The sequence below is a fragment of the Ciconia boyciana genome, chromosome 5 (assembly GCF_034638445.1).
Source record: "Ciconia boyciana chromosome 5, ASM3463844v1, whole genome shotgun sequence".
NCBI classification, from domain to species: domain Eukaryota; kingdom Metazoa; phylum Chordata; class Aves; order Ciconiiformes; family Ciconiidae; genus Ciconia; species Ciconia boyciana.
Genome location: NC_132938.1, coordinates 4,485,193 through 4,507,506, shown reverse-complemented (window position 1 = coordinate 4,507,506; position 22,314 = coordinate 4,485,193). Strand labels below are relative to the sequence as shown.

Below are 22,314 nucleotides of genomic sequence, written 5' to 3'. Positions count from 1 at the left end.
GGGGAGGCCGGGGGGACAAGGAGATGAGAGGACTAGGTCCTTTGACTTCCCTGTCATGGCTTAACATTTGGTATCAAGTCCAGTGGAAGCCACAAGCTGTAGGTCAGCAGAAGCAGCAGCAGATAATCATTTCAGGTCAAGGCTTTGTCCTTCATAGCAGCTCTGCAGTTGCACCTGATTCTAATATGGGATGGAGAAATACTCTTTATAAAATGACTTCTTCTCTGCTATCAGAATACAGACTCGCGAGGAGCACCAAGGTTTTTGCAATTTTTAAAGCATTTTAGCAAGCCAAATGCTTCTTCAGAATTGAGATTTAAGAAAAAAATACTACCCAAAAATGAAAGGGTTTGATTGTTTTTCTAAGAATGTTCCAAAAAACATATTGTGGGTATGACCATTGGTTATTCTACTGGCCTCTCTTTGCATGGCTTTATATTGGCTGAGTCCATAGCCTCAATTGGATGCGACTGTGGTATGTACCTACTAATAAGTCACTCAACACTATGCAAGATTTTAGAACAGAAATAAAAGGTAGAGCACCAGCGAACAGTACTCCAGAAAAAAGTGCAAGTGCTGCAGTCATTGAAGTCCTTGGTCTCAAGTAGCAGAGGGACTGCAGTGAATAAGGAATTAATGGAGCAATGGATTAGCAAATGCATGTGAACAGCACATTAGCATGTACCTTCTTCAACTGATGATTTTTAGATGCACAAGACCAAAAAGCTCTCGACCAGCACTCAGGGCCATGCCACTTATAGCAACTTGCACTTTGATTCCTCACAGGAGTAGAGATCCCATTTCCAAAAGAGTTAAGTGCCAAATTATTGGCTACTTAATAGGACTTCTATGGGTGTCAGCTCACAAGAACATTGATGGAAACATCTGCAGATCCGATCGCAGCTCTCCTGTTACAATCGGTGGTGGCTTATATCTGCTTCCCCAGAGAGAAAAATGTCAGTCTTGCTTCCCTTGCTTCCCAGAAGACTTGGAGGAAGGGTTGCAGACAGAAGACCTCTGACGGATGCATCCTGCTTCAAGGCAAATCAGCGTTAGGAGCATCACTGTTAATGAATAGGGAAGCATCATATAAGTGTCTTAATTTATTCTGACTTAGTTTCTGACATAATTGTTTTAGAATTTATCTGCTGACAAAAGTATGTATAAAAATACACCATTCTAACTGTTTGAGTATACACAAAACTCACACTGCTCAGTACAAACTGATACTCTGGGCTTGCTATCTCATTTCCATGAGAAATGTAAAATAAATGATCTATGGATGTCTAATGTCCTTGCTGGCTCATCCAGCCTAAAGGGCTTTTGCTGGGTTGTAAAGACAAAACAGTTGCAAAACAAAGAAAAGAAAGAAAAGAAAAACCAAATCAAACCAAACCAAAAAAAACACCCACCCCCAAACCACAACCAGAAAAGGCAAAATCCCTCACATTAATTGAGGATACTCTCCTAAGTCTAAAGAGAAAACTGCAGGGCTAATCACTTGAAAAGAGAACACAATTGTGTAACTTGATTATGCCAATTTTACTCTTGAACATTTTTAGTTCAAAGAAAAAGGCTGAGAGGTGTGAAGAACATAAGCATTACTAAGCTCTCATTAAAGATGTATAAAATATTATGCAGTGACTACTACATTGAGCTCAAAATTTCAGTCTTTAGTTTCAATGTGCTTAGTAACTTTTGTTCAATAAAATTTAAACACCTGCAAAAGCTCTAGGATGAGGATTGCAATAATAATTTCCACTCTTGCAGTTCGTCTACTGCAAGAAGAAAGTCAATTTTTATAGGAGACTAAAGACCCTAAAGACCAGTACAACTGCTGCAATTTTGTTAGCGTCGCAAAGTACCCACCCCACCTTTTTCTTTAACAAAAATCTCTCACTACTTTCTACATAATATTCAAAACAAACTAAAACATAAATAAAGAGCATTCACAATATGCCCCTTGAGAGAGACAAAGGAATAGCTTTGAGCTGCATCAGTCCGTTCTCTATATTATACTACTGGTATGTATCTGTGAACAAAGTCGACAGGCACTAATGGGAATATGTACAACTTCAGTCATTCTGTCCAAAGAATTTATAATATTTGTGTAACAGGGTATATTAATAACAAAAATATATGGCCTGTCGTGTTAGCAGGTATGCATACTTCAAAAACAGGTCTGGCCTTTTCAGTTTCAAGTAATGGTCCACACTAACAATGGCTGAGGAACGATGATAAAGTACATTTGATAAAGTGCTGAAGCTCCTAAATTTTACCTTGATTGAGAACAGAAGACTAACTTTTCACTCTCCATGATATGGCATTGCAGCTTTATACCTAGCTTTACTGCAGGTGATGAACCCAAGAAAACCTAACACAGGCAACCAAGCCAAGAACATAGGGAAGTCCCTAACAAAGAGACTGAAAGCCTCTAGCAATGAGATACCAACCAACATAGGAAAATAGAAAATAATGTTCCTAACTCCTTCTTACTTGTCCAAGCAAGCTAGCAAGGAAGTAGAAACTTCTATCTCCAGATATGTCTGCTGCTTGGGGAAGCGGACAGATGTAGCTCACAGCCTGGACTTTCTTGTTCTGTGTCCAAACACGCACACACAATTAAATTCTCTTTCCTGAATTCTTAATACACGCAATAATGTGATTAAAAATATGCTGTGGATGAGAAGGCATGTCTGCAAAGTGGCATTGATTTTTGGTTGGAAATAAATGATGTAACCCAGACATATCTTGAACAAACAAGCTAGAATGCTGTTGAATTCAGAAACTTCCAAAGAAAGATATCTATTTGACAGTGAATTTATTCTTCACATAAGTGGCTCATAAAGAAACTCTTCTCTTATAGGGTGTGGACCGCATTATAAAATGAAATAACTGATCATAATCAGTACTACACCAAGGATACACCTGCATGTTTTCAGTTACTCTAACAAGTACTTCAGTTATGTCAGACAGGAACTTCTCAAATAAAGCCCATTTCCTTTTCTATAAAGGACAAAAGCACTACTTTTATAATCCAAAAAACCAAACTTTTTTAATCCATCACATTCCAATAGTCAACAATATCATATTTCACATATGTGAAGGCACTGAGTCCCTCAGTTTAAAAATAAATAATAGTATAAATATTACAGGTTCATGGAAGCATTCAAAGATCTCTTATGTAGTGGAACATATGAAGGAAGCAGATTAAAAGAGTATGGACTAAGTAGAAGACAGGAAGGAAAAAAATTTGTATACATAGATATACACACATATATGTGTATATATATATACATATATATACGTAGTACCTCATGCATTCATTTTCCTCAAGTTTTTTGAGCCAATCACTTCAGAAAACTGAAAAACTACCTGGCAATTAAAGTATTTCAAGCAGAGTAGTAAAAGCTTAATTGTTCTGCACTACAGAGTGCAGATATGTGTAATTTGCTGGGAAAAATTGAATAGGTTAATATGTATCCCCTGGAAACAACTCAATATTCAGTAGTCATTCAGTACACTGCATTCATTATGCTTCTATATGAATACCTTCTAATAAAAGAACTTACTATTAGCATAAGCAGATACAATACATTTTCATTACTATAGAGCAAAATGAAATTAATCAGGAAAATTAATTCCTGTTGCAAATCTCCTTTCTCCAAAATCCTTCTCTGAAAACTTACAGTTTAACCGTTTGTACAAGCAGATAAGGTTTTAGAAGAAGAAAGTGCACGTCTAATAATAATGATGCCCACAAGCACAAGGCTAGCTTGTGATTCCACAGTTTGAAACGTCAATATATTGTTGTATACCCTAAGGATCATGAACTAACTTTGAAAGGTTGACTGACTCCCAATCCGATTGTTGCTTTGAGAAGGGAATTACACCAGACCTGGACTTGGTGCAACAAGTGCTCCCTAGAAAGTACATGACCAGGGCTGTCAGGAAGACAAAGTCAAGGATTCCTCTGCTCCCCAATCCTTCCATCCCAAATGCATGCTGATAGGCAAGCTAAAGTTTAGGGGGAAAGAAGCAAACAAATAGAAAAATGAAACATGGGCTGAATACGCCATATGTTGTTCAAGGCGGGGCAAAAGGTGAAAATATCTTCATGTGTTGGATCATATGATACAGGGTAAGAGAAGCGGTCAAAGGACTCAGGTTACACAAAAGCTGTGTAAGATCCCAGGTCAACAACCAAGTGTCCTTGGCTGTATGACAGAGCAAGGGGCTACATGAGGCTGCTGCCAAGCCATGGGCAGCAGGAGGCACCAAGCTGGCTTGGATGCAGGAGAGAGCTCTGCCACGGCTCTTCTGCTCCAGCATCCACCATGTCAGGCGCAGCCCAGAGCAAGGGACATGGCACAGGACACTGCTGAGCCACACATACCAAACATCAGTGCTGCGGTAGGTGATGTGGAAAAGGAGAGCAGACTGAGTGCAATCTGAAGAGTCATGTCTGCAGTCACTTTTAGTAGGTGACGTTTATCCTCTTCCACACTTACAGTTTCTTAAGCTAAAATTAAGCTGTATTTCTTGGTTTAAAAGGGTATATATAATCAATTACATCTACTTTCATCTTTAAAACTAATTTCTAAAGAAAAATACTCACATCAAATAAGGTATCAAGGCTATTTTGTTAGGATTATGCTTTTTTTTTTTTTTTTTGCTAAATACCCTTTTATTTATGAGCTAGGTATCGGTCAAGAGTGAAAATTTGAGCAACTAGTCCCTTGCTCCACACTGACCCAACAAACTAAGAGAGAATGAAAATTCTAGTACTGACTTCATTTAGGATTTAAAAAAGACTTATTTGAAAAAACAGATATCTACAAAAAGGAAAATTTCTACTCAGCAGAGCGATATTGCTTGTGTATTCTTCAAAGGTCCTGTGCACAATATTGAACACATCTCTGTTGAATATGCTAAGCATGAGTTACATATGCTTAAAAACCCCATTGTACAGTAGTAAAAGGTTTGAGAAGTCTCATCAATGAGTACTGAATGACTACAGTAGTACACAGAAATATACTAAATAAGAGAGAAACTTCAATACATCAAGGGGAAAATATTAATCATCCCATTGAAAGAAAGAAGTAGAAGAGGACATTTTTTCACAATCTCAGCATTTGCTGCTCAGACACATAATATTCAAGAACACCAATCACTTATGAGGTTGTGGGAAGAGATACTAAAACTTAATTTACCAAACAGGAAACTAAATATGGTAATCTAGACCATGCGCTTCAGGCAAAACTAAGTTTCTCTGGCTGAAAATCAATGTCTTGTTTAAAATACACCAAAAGCTCAGATCTCTCTAGTTCCATACTCCTGCATTTTATAAAACATTCAAAGAGTGAAGAAAAATGTATTTGGATCCATTAAAAGGTGCACACCCAATGGAATCAATATTCCAAAGATATCAACATAGGAAAGGAAGAAGAAAAAAAAAAAAAAAAAAAAAAGAAGAGATCTATGTATCCATGCCCTGAATTCCTTGAACTGCAAATAAATCAGTCAATCTTCAGAAATATGTATTGAAGGGAAATGGAAAAAAAATTACCATTGCTTTTCAGAACATGGATCTATTATAATTAGGTTAATTAAGACCTCAAAGCAAAATCTTGTAATTAGCGTATTCTTTTTGTAATCAGGCTTATTTTGTAGCCTTTCTAACTTTTGCAGATTGATGACATACAGCAAATTAAGTTAATGAAAAATAAGAAAGCGAATAAGATTTTTACATCTTTCTCAAGAACGAAGCTAAGACGGATTGCAAATTTTAATATCCAAATTGCTTCCGAAGTCATTTGAAGCATACATATTTAATCACATAAATTGTCTGTCTGTTTTCTCCTTTTCCTGGCAAATCTGATCTATGACAGAAAACAAGCAATCCTGCTCCTGCTTCCTCCCTGATTCATAAAGTGAGAAGTCCCATTATTGCAGTTTTTTGTTCTTCCAGTAAGTCTTTTCCCAGTTTTATAACTCCTGGTAGACCTAAAGCATGTCCTTCAAAAATATATCCAGTTTTTAATCAAAGATTCTAGTAGCACTGAGTTGCCCACCATTCCAGAACTATTCCAGTGAGTAGGTTATTTATAGTATATATTTATTTATAGTTTCAGTTTCCAGCCAGAGGATTTTGGCAGATAAAAAACATTCACTACAATAAAACTTTTTGCTCATACAGAAATGTATATTGGTTGAGATCATAATACCTCTTAACTTACTACAGCCTACTCCTGTAAGTACTTACTTCAAAATTCTTACTGAATATCATTTTAATGATTGGATATTTTAGTTTCAGGGTGTGAAACCCATATTTGAGTTTAGTTTAAAGTAACTCTAGAATATTATTTATGCTATAAGTGCTACCAGAAGCAGTCTTAAAATCTATACTGGCAGTTCATTTAAGACAATTTCTTTTTATTGATAAGGCTGCATATAAATGAAATACATCCAAAGTCTTTAGTCTGCCATTAAAAGACAACACTCAAACCATTCACATAATTCTTCTCTGATCTCCTTCCAATTTGTCAACATCTTTTTTGAGAATAGGGAATCCTTCCAGTAATCACCTCATTAATACTATGTTATAACAATAATACTGCCTCACTGCATTTACTCTATACCCACCAGCTGATCCACTTAAGGATCATATTATCTTTTGCTACTATGAGCTCACATTCAGTTGGATATCATAACAGCAATTTTGAAGCTGCTGCTTAACAAACCATTCCAAGGCCCTGCTCATACAGTATGTGACCGACATGATTTATTTTTAATACATTTGATTCACATTTGGTGATATTAAAACCTTTTTTTTCAAGTTAAGCCCCTTAACTGAGTGTTAAAGCACTCAGTTACATTATAAAAATGTCGTAGACTTAGAACTATTATAGTTATATAAATTATTATATTAGCAGTTATATTTGCTGCAATAATTTTGAAGTCTTTTATTTTAACCACTGGAAAAAAATGTGTCAAATACTTTTAGTAAGTATAAGTTTATGATACCAACAAGAATTTGCTTATCAGCCAAAATGAAAACCCATTACTTCTTTTGTAACAAGGCCACTGGCTATTAACTATGCAATCATCTTTTAAAACATAAGCTGATATACCTATCCCGCTTTAATTAGCATTTTTGATATAAAAGAAAAAGACTGTAATTTGCTAATACATTTGTTGACTGTGAGAATTTTGGAAGTGACATGTAGCTCATAAGATATTCTGGAAAAAAAAAACAAACAAACAAACCTGCTTTTCAAGCAAACTGAAAAAAATCAACTAAAAATGCAACCGAAGCCAATTTTCCCTCAAAACCTTTAGATGTTCCCCTTCTACAGCGATGACCCCACTTAAACCAACAGGATTGTTAAGAACCTGCTGAGTTGTATGTTTGAGGACAGAAAAAGGCTCAGCTCTGCTTCACTGCATCTTGCTATACATCTTCAAGGACATAAGTAGAAAAAAGATATTACAATAATTATTCCTATTAGTTTGATCTTCTTGCTTAGAGTTTGGAAATCCCAGGCAAGAACATCACTTTCTGAAAACTCTTCCATGAAAACAGTTGCAAGAAAACCCTATGCAAGAAAAGAATATGGTTAGGAAAATGGCTAGACAAGTTTCAACACTCCAGGCTGTACTATTTCAGTAGACAGGATGAAGACAGTATCAAGGACTTTCCCAGGCTTCAGCTATGCAACTGCTTGCACTAATTCTTCCCTGATGAATGCCCTACACTTACAGGAAAGACTCATCCAGCTCCCTCCTGCCCCGGTCTCTCTCCACTGCATTTCATTCATTCTTGCAGTGGAGCCGCAATTGGAAATACCAGCAAAACTTCTCAATGTTTACTCTAGCTTGATATTCAGCTATCCGTCTTTTCTTGTTGTTTATGTATTATATTTCTTTTCAGTCAAGACACTAGCCCCATTACAATTACATTCTAATCAGCCACAATGGGGGAAACTTTACAGCAGTTCTCTCTCTCCTGAAGTTAAAATTCAGGTTCTTTGCAAGGACAACTGGTATCCTTGCTAGCCAAGCAATGAGGTTTGGGGTTAGGGGGTTATAGTAATGTGCGTACTGTCTACGTAAAGCTGTGTTTTGACATGGTGTATGTCTTCTTGTCATTAGATACGTATTTATTCCCTGTGTCTCTTGGTTTGGCTTTGATGAGAAGATGTCAAAAGCCTGGACCCAAAAAGAGACTCCAACTCCAAGAATACGGATGGATCTCAATTTGTGAGAAGAGATCAGCTCTGTAGGTGGGAAAGAGCACCTATCTTCTGCTCATATAATAGTCAAGGCCATGACACAACCTACACAACTGCATCAAGTCAGATAGTTTATTTATTCACTGTATTTCCAAGGACATCCAGCAAATTCCTTCTCAGAACTTACTCATTGCACTTGGACATATTCATGCCATGCACAGCAAACCCCCTTCATAAGGTTACTACCTGTTAGACTGAAGAGTCAAAGCAGTAAATGCTTTTTTTAAGTTAAACTGTGATGAAAACAGTTTTGCCCCTACCACATAAAGTAAAAAAAAACTTCCTGGTAACCCTGAACCACTAATAATTTGCTAACGATGAACAAGGTTGAAGAGTTTCTCAATGGATGGAAAGTCTATCATTTAAGAATAAAAAGAGTTACTCAGCAGAGTAGGTCCATTTTAGCCATAAGCTTTTTCAGTCACCATTTACTGCAAACCTATGATAGTCCCAGGATAAACTGCATTTCCAGCTATGGTACAGCAATAATAAATTTTTTCACCATCTCTCCATATTGGCTTGTGTGGCAGAAAAGAAGAAAAAGTAGCCATCATGTTTCATTGCTCTGAGTTTAAGCACCACTGTTCCATAAAAACACAGCATGGGAGTAATGGGTGAGGTCTAAAGCCTTCCGAGTCTTCATTCTCCCCCCAGCAAATGCTAACCTGCATATACATAAACTCAGAAGTACAAACACATACATAAACACCTTTAAACAGTGAATCTAATCACTGGAAGGCATAAACTGACAAGGTCCAGACCTTACAGGACACTACATATTATAAATAGTATACAGTTTTCCAGCAAGGGAGTATAAAAATAGAAAAGATAAAATTTAGTTAAAGGTTCTCTTAGCCAGCACAAAAAGTCTGCATATTGAGAATGAGAAGATCCCAACTAGACTTTACAGGGAGGCACAGATGTTACTGAATCCGATGGCAAAGCAGAAACAGTGACGGGCAGAATGCAGCAGTTTCTTGCAGAATCTAATGGATGAAAAAAACCACCCTGAAGTAAATAGGTACCTGCTTGGTTTTAGTTCAGGAATTATTTTAAGTGATACATAGCACACTGTTGGAGAAAGTAAGGTGGATTCTGTTCCTATTCAACAAAATAAGTTCATAAATAATGTTTAAAGTTCAGCTTCAATTAGAAAATAAAAATTCCAAATTCATTTTCTGATAGGTTTTGGCTTCGACTCCCTGACAGGAATGGCCATCACCTAATTAGCCCATGCCAGAGAATCCTGACGTGCAGTCTGACCTCCTGCGCTCCCAGAAATGCCACAGACAGAAACACAGCTTAAACAGAAACTAACTTCACAATTGGAAAAATAGTCCTGATCAAGTAGAAAAAAAAAAATCAAAATAATATTGACCGTATTGCACAGCTGAATTGAACTCGAATGATCAAAAAATAAGACCTTATAATTAATTTTCCCTTAGGTCTGTCTTGAAGACGACTTCAGCTGAATGCAGCTATCAAATAAAGAAATTGCTCAAAAATCCTGTGCAATTACTAACATAAGTGAAACATGTATCAGGCGTGATACAGTGCTCCATTACCAGTTACGCAACTTTTCTCAAAATTGTTTGAAACATTCATACACATTTACAAACCCTCCAAAAAGAAACCCGTGTGTGTATGTGTGTAGATGTGGTTCAGATGCAGCTCCTTGACAATAATAATCAATAATATATTTCCCGTGGAGATTAGTTAGCACACCAGATTTAGGGTTCAAATGCAATAAAAACAAGGTTCACTGAATATAAATAATATCTGATTAACTGGAACGGTTGGGAATATATTTATATTTCTCATAGCAACATAGAAATCAGTCCATTTTCCAAATATACCGCACAAGGGATTAGATTAGACACAAGTTCTTTCAGGAGAAGTCATGAAGTATAACATCAGCCATAATTGTTATGATTTTCTAAATAAATTGCACTAATTAAAACTATTTGGAATTTTACCTAATGACTTTATTTTTAGATATAGGTTACTTAATTTTACTGAGTGACACTATGTAAAAAAAAAATGCAAAATCATTATTCAATGATTTTTGTCTGCCTTACTACATACTATTGTTTCATTGTAAGCTACTAGAACGGGCGTCTTAAATTTACAGGGAATAAAAACCAAAACATGCAGTGCAATTCAGAATTGTCTCTTCACAGCAACTCCAGGACGAAAATGTGTCACACTGAAGGAAAACATAATCAGTGATGAAAAATCTGCAACAGGAACGCTATTACTTGTGTTATCGTTACAATTCTGAAATAATAGATAATAGTCCATAAATTTAAAGATCCTAAAAAGCACAACTGCTGCATGGCTCGGGTAACAAAGGCACATTTCTAAAACAGCCACACTGCTATTTAAAATACCTAGGAAAAACTACCAAAAAGAACCACAGGTTGACACTAAAAAATTGAAATCTTATCAAAAGAGCAAATCTTATCTTCAAAAATTATACATCACTCCTTCATCTTTTCATCCATGTGCTCACACATGAGTATTTTTGGTGTTTTTCCAAAAAACAATTGCATTAATGTTGCCGGTTCATGGTTGGGGTTTTTCTTTTTTTTTTTTTCTTTTTTTTTCTTTTTTTTTTTCTCCTTAACATATATAACTTGTATTCATATTTGTATTTAATTATTATGCAAAACCACCAGAAACCAAAAAAATACCCCCTGAGTCCTTATGGGCAACCTCCACAAGCACTGTTTTCCAGCTACATATAAAATATCAGGTAATGGCAGTTAAGCCCATCCTAAAAATGTAATTTTTTTTTCTTACGAAAACCATCCACAGTCTGACAAATAGAATTGTAATGCATTTAGGTTACTATGCATGAAGGTGAGAATAAGAGGCAGTATCCCTTGAGGATATATTTTAGTTATACATTTTCTTATGAAAATTTCATAGAATTAAAAATTATAACAGTTATAGTAAAAAAGATTAACTGTTATGAACTCTCAGAAAACAAAACTAGCAATAAATAGTTACCTTCTACTTTTAGCTAATTGTGACATTGAAGCCAGAGAAAAGAAACATATTTCAATTATTAAATTCAATATTGTTGAGAACAGAAATTCCAACAAATTTTTGCATCACACATTTCTTACAAAATCTCAATAATATTAATGTGATAAAAGACATGTGGCAGGGCATATCTGTTACTCTTTAAGCATGACAACAAGCACTGGGAAAACAGGTACCCCAGCAAGTTCCAATACTCTTACATCTCTGACAGCCAGAGAAAGTTTTAATTAGCTTGCTAGTTCAGGGCTTCCTAGAATAAATGCGATTCTGTCATTTCTAATGTGTTCTCATGATCAGTTAATGGAATTATTTTTTTTTATTATTTTTTTTTTGCCTCCAGCTCAGACAACCTTCCTGTCTTATAATTTCTTCTAAATCAATTCATAGGTTATCCATATTTTCTCATCTGGAACACTAATGAGGTTGTCTAAAATTCAGTTTCAATGCACCATTCTCCTGACTCACCGAGGTGTTCTTTTTCACATCCACATCACATTTCTTTATTACTCCCCAAAATATCAGTAGAAATCAGTGGATGCACCACCATTTGAAAATCTCTCACTCAGGTGCCAATACACACACAGTTTAGAGCCTAAATCCTACACACACACACAGACACAAAAGGCTTGATTAACATTTTTGGAGCCCAAAAGACGTGTGTACAACCGTTTCTGGTTTTTCAAGAATTTTCCAAAATCACACACAGCTTGGAGAACAAAAGGATACTCTAAATATTCAAGTGTGAATGCCAAAATAAACCATGGATTTGTCTTGGTGGTGCTAGAAATCACAGAATCAGACAAATTTTGGCTGTACAGGACCTCAGGATGTCATCTACTCCAAACTCCTGGTCAAAGTATGGCTGCCTTCAAAGTCAGATCAGGTTGTTCAGGAACTTGTGCAGCACAGTCCTATTGCATTACGTGGCCATTGAATCTCTCTCTTCTATCCAGTGACCTGTTTTTAATGACTTATGGAAGAACTTCACATCTCTACAATTTCTGTGTTAAGCAGTTCTTATGAATCAACAGTGGACTTCAGAGTTCAAACTGAACAGGGATTAAATATTTATGTATTTATTTACTTGCCAAGATAACTTTTCGAATTAGATGTTCTCTTTAGGAAGGAAAGTGCTTTGAAACTTTTTAAGGAGATCAAAATCTTTGCATGTGGAATGTGCACATGGTGTCTTGTGGAGGTTGTCACTGCATAGGCAGATTGCAATCTAAGCCCAAATAGAGGTAAACGAGATACTATTCTTGACTCGACCAGACTGTATATGCAATCCTAAGCAGAAAAAAGAAAAGCCTTTAAACTGGGATGATCGTTAACTTATCTGAGAAAAACAGAAAGAGCAGCTGAATAACTCAAGCTAAAAATGCAACACATAAACACATTCTGAAGGTAGCACATTTCTCATCCCTTGAAGCTTTCGTGATCATGTTTGTGTGGCTCACAAAAACATGCTTTAGTCAAACATACTTTATTGGATTCCAAGTAGAGGAAAGTAAGTAAAACTACTTATTTCTCTAATACAAGAAATTAAATTACATGTTCAAAAAGGTTTTTTTATATGTCCATACTATCTAGAAACCTATGAAATGAAGAAATCAGAATGGAAGTATTCACAAATGTTGAATAAAGCAATAGCCCAACATTACTCTACCCGCTCTGGACTGCACCTTTTTTCTTTAGTCTTCTTGACGTACTGCTAAAATAGAAATACATTGTTCCTCATCAAAACACAAAGGTAAGGATCTTGGGCACCTTAGTTTCCACCATTGAAGAAATCCATGTCCTGTAGTTCAACCTGTACTTTATTTACATTTGTTGAGGCGTGCTATCAAACTTTTGGTTTAGCTAGATTTATGTTAACTCAAGCAACTTGAGAAACTACAGTGGTACTTTCACTTCTGGGATGATGTATTGGGCAAGGTGTTGGAAGATAAAACAAAGTGGAAGGAAAACAGGAAATTCTCTCACAGAAGACTCAATAATTGGCTCTTTTCACAACAGATTATGGTTCACAGCAGCTTCACTTCCTCTGCTAACACCAGGATCAGAATAACAGAGAGCTCAACCTCATTTTCAGTTGGTATCACAATGAATTTAGAATTTTAGTCCGTCTTCCATATCAACTACAAAATTATCAAGGTTTATAATGAAAGTTAATTACCATGTTATCAACAGCTCTGTGAAATGAAACATATATCTCTTTGCCTTTGAGTATGTAAAGTTGTATACATTGTTAGAGACTTTCATGTCCAGAACTATTTGTAGAAAGATAATGTAATTTTTTTTCAAAAATAAAGAAAGAAGAATATAAATTTTTTTGGAAAGTGACTCACTTTAAGAAGCATAGGAACCATACAGACACATCATTTTGGGGGAATTAAAGAAGTAGTGATTTATATTTTATCTCTGTTTTATTCTGAAAACAAAACCATCAAGTCTAGTCTCACACTCAAAAGAAAGCCTACATTTCTATCCAGAAGACCAATCTCAAGATCCACAATATCTAGGAGAAAATTGTTAGTAACAGGTGGATGGACAGATGGGGTTAGCTGGTACTCATTTTTAATATAATGAGCACTCCTAGAAAAAAAAATTACTTTTGTGTGTAATTTACATAATGGAGCTACCCAACTTGAAGCTTACTAGAATAAAATTATGTAGCCGGCTTCCCATTATTAATGGCAACTCAGGAACAGAATGGCACCAGGCCACGGACTGAGCAAATCACACTGACGGTGACAGAAGCCTGATGTCTACTGCCATATTTCTCTAGACCACACAGCTCCTGCCCCTGTGCATGCACTCACAGCGCATGTAAATTTGTACAGACACAGGAAACGTGATATGCATAGATATACAATAGATATGCATACATATACAGATATACAATAGATATGCATACATATGTATGCATATGTATTCTATGCATATGTATGCATATTGCCTTTGACACGGTTTCCCACAGCATTCTCCTGGAGAAACTGGCTGCTCATGGCTTGGACGGGTGTACTCTTCGCTGGGTTAAGAACTGGCTGGCTGTCCGGGCCCAAAGAGTGGTGGTGAATGGAGTTTACTCCAGTTGGTGGCCGGTCACAAGCGGTGTTCCTCAGGGCTCTGTGTTGGGGCCAGTTCTGTTTAATATCTTTATCAATGATCTGGACGAGGGGATTGAGTGCACCTTCGTTAAGTTTGCAGATGACACCAAGTTGTGTGGGAGTGTTGATCTGCTTGAGGGTAGGAAGGCTCTGCAGAGGGACCTGGACAGGCTGGATCGATGGGCCGAGGTCAATTGTATGAGGTTTAACAAGGCCAAGTGCAAGGTCCTGCACTTGGGCCACAGCAACCCCATGCAACGCTACAGGCTTGGGGAAGAGTGGCTGGAAAGCTGCCCAGTGGAAAAGGACCTGGGGGTGTTGGTTGACAGCCGGCTGAATATGAGCCAGCAGTGTGCCCAGGTGGACAAGAAAGCCAATGGCATCCTGGCTTGTATCAAAAATAGCGTGGCCAGCAGGACTAGGGAAGTGATCGTGCCCCTGTACTTGGTACTGGTGAGGCCACACCTCGAATGCTGTGTTCAGTTTTGGGCCCCTCACTACAAGAGAGACATTGAGGTGCTGGAGCGTGTCCAGAGAAGGGCAACGAAGCTGGGGAAGGGTCTGGAGCACAAGGCTGATGGGGAGCGGCTGAGGGACCTGGGGTTGTTTAGCCTGGAGAGAAGGAGGCTGAGGGGAGACCTTATCGCTCTCTACAACTGCCTGAAAGGAGGGTGTAGCGAGGTGGGGGTCGGTCTCTTCTCCCAGGTAACAAGTGATAGATCAAGAGGAAATGGCCTCAAGTTGCGCCAGGGGAGGTTTAGACTGGATATTAGGACATTTTACTTCACTGAAAGGGTTGTCAAGCATTGGAACAGGCTGCCCAGGGGAGTGGCTGAGTCGCCATCCCTGGAGGTATTTAAAAGCCGTTTGGATGAGGTGCTTAGGGACATGGTGTAGTGGTGGGCTTGGCAGTGTTAGGTTTACAGTTGGACTCGATGATCTTAAAGGTCTTTTCCAACCTATACGATTCTGTGATTCTGTGATATACAGATTTTCTCCGACAATAAAGAAACTGGTCTACCTGGTTAAAAGTTGGATACCACTAATATATACATTATACACGTTACCTAGCATCACGTTCATCTTGCTCTTTTTAGACCACTGGATGAATGTTTTAGCTGCCATTAGCAAATTTTACTAGGTTGAAAGCTAAATGGTTGAGCATATACTCCTAATCAATCACAGCACGAAATTAAATAGGTTTTAATAGTTTCTTTAATTTGGTTGGTTGGTTTTGTTTGCTTTTAATGTGAACCTGTCTTCCATGGTATAATAACAAACCAAGAGTACGTGCTCAGTCAGATCCCTGTCTTAAATTCACTGTTTCATAAATTTCTAAACTGCTTTTAAAAGAGAAACATAATTAAACAGTTGTTGCTACTGTATTCCCGCTCATACTTGGAGACTAAATTATTTAGAACAAGAACTTCTAGATATGTTTGAACAGAGCTTTCCACTAGAGATCACGAACAAAAATTGTTCAAGTTTTTATTATCAAAGATTATTGAGATAATTACATAAAATGAGTAAATACAGCATCAGGCTAAAGGAAGAAGCAAAACAAATCATAGATACTTGCCTGGGTAACAAGTGGCTCCAATAGCCTCTCTACTGTGAGAGTTCTGATTTCCAAACTTTTGGGGTCCCATTTCAAAATGATAGGTGACGTTGCAGAAGTCATACTCCCTAGAACAGACAAAATGACACAATATCCATGAATATTATTAGTGTAATAACCAAATATTGCATATAATTTATTTAGAGAATAGCATATATGCTGTTGTGGTGGGTTGACCTTGGCTGCATGCCAGGTGCCCACCAAGCTGCTCTATCACTGCCCTCCTCAGTAAGACGGCGGGGGGAGAAAATAAGATGGCAAAAAACTTGTGGGTCAAGATAAAGGCAGTTTAATAAAGCAAAAGCAAAGGCCACATGTGGAAGCAAAGGAAAACAAAAGATTTATTCTGTACTTCCCATCAGCTGGCGATGTCCAGCCACTTCCTGGGAAGTAGGGCTTCAGTACACATAGAGGTTGCTCCGGAAGACAAACGTCGTAATAGCAAATGCCCCCCCTCCTATTCCTTTCTCTTAGCTTTTATTGCTGAGCAGACATCATATGGCGTGGAATATCCCTTTGGTCAGTTTGGGTCAGCTGTCCTGGCTATGTCCCCTCCCAAGATCTTGCCCACCCCCGGCTTCCTGGTGAGGGGGGAATGTTGGAGAGACAGCCTTGATGCTGTGCGAGCACTGCTCAGCAGTAGCCAAAACACTGGTGTGTTAGCAACACCTTTTGAGCTACCAATAAAAAGCACAGCACTATGAAGGCTGCTTTGGGGAAATTTAACTCCATCTCAGCCAGACCCAATACAGCTGTTCCCGTTCACATATAAAATACTTCTCCATAATCTTGCTAGTGTTCTTCTACTCCCGAGAACACCCAAGTGCACCACTGCCTCATCCACTTAGTGCTTAAACATTTATATTCAGAAATTTTTTCTCTCCTATACCCTTAAGAATAGATATCCTATCATGCTGCATACATGTTGTATTGGGTATACGTGGCAAGCTTTTGGTAGTGGGGGGCTGCAGGGTGGGCTTTGTAAGAAGAGGCCAGGGGCTGCCCCATGCTGGACTTAGCATGGACCCACCACAAGACAAAGCTGAGCCCATCAGTGATACTGGTGGCACCGCTGGGAAATCACATTTAAGAAAGGGCAAAATGCTGCCTGGCAGCATGAGAAGTGACGTAAAGAAAGTGTGAGAAGCAATCCTTGTGAAAAATAATCCTGCAAATCCCGAGATCAGAGAAGGAGGAGGGGGAGGAGGTGCTCCAGGCGCCGGAACAGAGATTCCCCTGCAGCCTGTGGAGCAGACCATGGTGAAGCAGGTGTTTCCCTGCAGCCCATGGAGGACCACACTGGAGCAGCTATTATTGCAGCCCATGGAGCACCCAATGCCACAGGAGATGGGTATGTCCTGAAGGAACTGCAGCCCGAGGAGAGCGCACGCAGGAGCAGGTTTACCCTGAAGGACTGCAGCCCATGGAGAGGACCCGCACTGGAGCAGGGGAAAAGTGTGAGGAAGGAGCAGCAGAGACAAAGCGTTATGAACTGACTGCAACCCCCATTCACCATCCCCCCTACACCACTCAGGGTGGGAGAGGCAAGGAAGTAGAAGAGTCAGGAGTGAAACAGTGAAGTTGAGACTGGGAAAAAAGTGAGGGTGAGGGAAGGTGGTTTAGATTTTGTCTTTTTTCTTCTCACGATCCAACCTTATTTTAATTAGCAATAAATTAAACTAATTTTCCCCAAGTCAAGTCTGTTTTGCCTGTGACAGTAATTGGTAAGTGATCGCCCTCTCTTTATCTCCACCTACGAGGTTTTCATCCTAGTTCCTCCCCCTGTCCTGCTGAGGAGGGGGAGTGAGAGAGCAGCTTGGTAGGCACCTTGCAGCCAGCCAAGGTCAACCCACCAACACACGGAATACAACAAATTCAACAAGCCTCTTCAGCTTTTTGAGTACCACTTCCCCACAGTATCCAGGATTTCTTAATTTTGCACCAAAAATGGCAGTACTCATTTAAAAACAAAAAGGATTCTCCAGACCATCTTAGGCTTAAAACCTAAAGAAGGCCTAAAACAAAGGCAACAGCAAGTTGCTGTAATTTCATTTGCCATTTCAGGTTTTCATGACATTTTCAAGAGAGTTGATTTAATTTTTGAAATTCCAAATACAGAAAAATCCAGCTGTCTGGTGTAAGAGAAATACAATGCACCTCACAGAGCTGGAAAGTGATACAAATATTTGGTGACAAGCAATGTCATATGTAAACTAGCTTGTTCATAAAAAAAAAAAAAAGGAGACACATAAAAATTTCATTTTAAAAATGTTCATTTTAAGTAATTCTGGCTTAAATATTTCCCTTTATTTTAAAATTAAAATAAAAAATTAAAAAGTCCCATATACCTAGAACACCATGAGAACTCTAGCAGGGAAAGACAAACCAATAATATCATATTGTACATTGCATAAGTGAGATCCAAATCAAGCCCTCTGTATATAATATCCCAAACATTTAAAATTGTTTTCTCCAGAAAGCTATGTTTAACTGACAAGCTAATTTCAGTAATAAAAAAAAAAAACCCCACCCAAACGATTCAGTGAACAAAATCAAAAGAAGTTCAGCTATTGCTCCTTGAATAACAATCCACTTCATAAAGCTTAATTCGATAACATATGTATTCAGTACTTAGCAACATTATCTAGTATATAGAAAATAAGTTCTACTGCTTTATTCAGGAGAATGTCTTGACTAATTACTATCACTCAAAATTAACAGGCTAGTAAGTCTATGCAAATTCATTCACAGTCTGCAAAAGATTTTCACTGTGTTACTTGCAGACAACTTTAAATACTCGCTCAAAGAGAGACCTATCAGAACTCCCTAATCAATGTATTTATAAATCATATATAAAACCAGCCCTAAGTCTCCTCTCATTTGCAAACATTTGGTAGCAGAATTATCTGATAATACCTAGTGTGTGCTAAAATTGCTGCTATTCAGTTTCTATTCTTCTGCAAAAAATCATTAGACTTCATGTTTCACAATGCTGAAAACACCCATACATTTGATTAAAGAAAACTATGAGACAGTTTCTAGTTGCTGTAAACATGGTTAATGTGGGAGCTAGTCTCATTTTTCCAACAGACAATGTTTAATCATCTTTCAGAACCTGTTCCTTTTTTATATAAAGGTGGTTGCTACTCCAGTTGGCCTCTGTATTCAAAAAGTAAGGTTTAAGTAGACTATTATTCTAGTCAATAATTTATGAGTTATGATGCTTTTAAATGTGTCAAATACAGTTTCTTTCTTTTTAATAAGCACGCTTTTCCTCACTAACTATTAACATGGGTACTCAAACATACACCTCTCATTATACAAAAATATATTCAAAGCTGTAACATAGTCCAAAGCCTACAAAAGCAAACTAATTTCAGTGGATGGCAATCGTACAGGTGACATAAAAGATAACCTGGATGACCAGTTGTTTCAATCCGAATACTGACTCAGTTTCAACCTTTACTAAGAAATAGAAAAAATATCCTTCAAAATTCAATATGAAAGGGTGAGCAATGCTTTCAACTACAAAAAGGATACATACAAGAAAAAGCCTCAATAAAAACCTATACAAAAGTTTTTCATTTGCAGTAAAATCTACTCCACAAAAGCAATAAGTAAAATTAAAAAGTCAAATCAGTGCATTTTCCTCAACGTTCCTTCAGCTGCTGTCACAACAGCAATTTTAAACGACAAAAGACTAAAAAGAAGTTACCTGCCCAAGTGTACGTATATGAAACGATGGAATATTTCTTCCTTGCCATTTCTACAACAATCTTCCTAGACTGAACAGGTAAACGGGAACTGCTTGGTTGGATAAAGGAAAGGATGCTAACCGTATCTTATGACTATTTGACCAAATATTCCCCAAACAATTAGCTTTAAGCACTTCACTGAAAACATAAATTGCTTCACAGCTTATGCATGGCTTGTGGTTGTGCTGTACCTGTGAGGAAGACAACCCATGTGAGCAGAGGATAATGGCATCCCATAACATTTTTCATAGAAACATAAAAGTGTATTATGATAGAACAAAAAAGTAGTAGCCATAAGTAACAGAGATCTCCTTTCCTATTACCTTCTAGACTAGCCTTATATCCTATTATATAGGATATATAGGATAAATAGTATATAGTAGCCTATATACTATTTTCTTAAGTAGCTTAATTTTTTTGCTTTCTCCTGGAGTTTCCAACTTGGAAACTTCCAACATACTTGGACAACAATCCATTATTTCTTTAAAATGTGAAATTAGATTTCTCATCTGACTTCCAACCCCTGTAATTTAGAAACATGTACTGATTGTTCTTTGGGGTAAATCTCATTGAATTAAAATTCACACAGTGTTTTTATGATTGCAGAGTTAAGAAAACATTTTTAGCAGAAAGTTCCAGTGAAACTTACTCTCTGCTGTTCACATATATTATCAACTGGCAACGTGTGATTATTAAGTTTGAATTTGAAACTTGTTATTATCAAATAAGGAAAGTAGGTTAATAGCACCGTTAATAATACTTCTAAAGAAGTATACAGATGATTGAAGTCCTAATCCTGAAACTAGCTCCACACTTTTTCAAGAATATATTTAATGAATTCTATTGCTTAACTGTACTTTTTCTTCCTAGAACATGTGCCAAAATATGTCCATCACTTGTTTTAAGCTTTTAGCTTTTCCTAAGTACAGCAAAACAGAAATGCCTCTACCCAGTCCGGTAACTATTTTTCAATGTGAACATTTGTTTAGGCAGTCTGTCGTCAAGGCCTATCTGTAAAGAAAATAAGTATTTACTTTAGTCAACAATTCATTAGAGTGGATTCCTATATTATAGCCAAAATCTAACTATGTCATTGGAATTCTTCATTAACATAACAGTTGCCAAAAATCTAACCCCACAACCATCCTTAGCACCAACCTTTTGAAACAGCAGAATTTTACTGTTTGGAACCTTCTACAAAAACAAAATATTCTGCATGTGAAATTACTTGTTTGTCTATCACACTATACCATAGTTTTCCTCCTCAATAGTCCCGCTTTCTTTGTGACTTAGACAAATGTACATTCTGATGGTCATAAACTGCTCGCAAGCGACAGTGCATCTCATTTCTATGCTGCAACTTAAATGTAACAGTAAAAATATTTTAACTCTACATGAGCAAAAGCAATGTTTGCTGAAGCAAACTGATTTTTTTGAAATATAAGCATTGCCAGCCAAGAACAGGCCGCCAGTTGTTAGTCCAGTTTACATCTGCAATGCAGAACACTGCAGGCATGAAAGACAGATGCTAAACATTTCATACTGAATAAAGCAAAAACCCATTCTACCTGATTCATAGCAAATCCGTAGGATTAATCTGGTGGCAATACTAGATTGACAATGACGGCTGCACAAATCTGTATTTCCAACAGTATATTTGCTACTGGAAGGCAAAAAAATGATCTTCATTGGTGAGAAAGAAAGATGTCCACGAGGTAGAAAGTCAGTAAGTTGAGAGGAGACAAAAGGCAAAATAATTTAGCCCTCGTTACCAAATATTAAATTTATAATAGCCCTAATACTTCAAGATATTTATATGGACTATTAAAAAAAAAAAAAAAGTATGCTTTACAAATGATTCTCCCACATCAATTATCATCTTGACCTATAGTCCACATGTCCAGCCTGATGGGGCCCTTCCACATGCTTTAAACTGACCTAATCTTCCACAGCTGAGGCCAGTTCTGCATGTTTCTACCCTTTGCACTTTGCAACGGTGCTGTAAATTCCATCAAGAGCATAACCTGGTTGAACACTAACTAATCCTACAGAAGAAAAACGAGTTTTCAGATCCCTGCCTGACTCCAGAGCCACGTGAGTGACACCACCAGCAACAAGCAAAGCTCTGAATACGGCAGCAGAGGTGAAGGGGAGGACAGGACTGCAGCACGGACACAAACTGGTTTAAGATGACTGGGAAACTGAACGACGGACAGTCGTGCTTTTTTGGTTTTGCATCCTTAGATTGAGAACCATGTCAAAACAAAAAACTCTCTACATGGAGACAGGCTTATGTGAACAAGATGGAATTCCTTACAGCAGGATACACAATCTCTTGAGACAGATACAGAAAAATTCTGGCTTCACAGATGCATTTATGTGCTTCACTGGGAGCTAGAAATCTAAATACTTGAATGGTTATATCCTTGAGTATGCCCACAGAGCATATCAGTGTGACATTACAGAAGTGCAAGCTGGCTCTGAATTAC

General features: G+C 37.6%; 1 protein-coding gene across 4 annotated transcripts in view; it reads right to left on the bottom strand.

Annotated features, from left to right (window-relative positions):
• The window catches only part of CTNNA2 (catenin alpha 2), a 524,203-nt gene that overhangs the window by 447,544 nt on the left and 54,345 nt on the right, over positions 1-22,314 (bottom strand). For all 4 annotated transcript variants that reach the window (XM_072862258.1, XM_072862257.1, XM_072862259.1 and 1 more), the window contains one exon: positions 16,032-16,138. In XM_072862258.1, coding sequence (XP_072718359.1) covers positions 16,032-16,133 — 102 coding nt within the window. In that variant the 5' untranslated portion in view covers positions 16,134-16,138. The remainder of the gene's footprint in view (positions 1-16,031; positions 16,139-22,314) is intronic.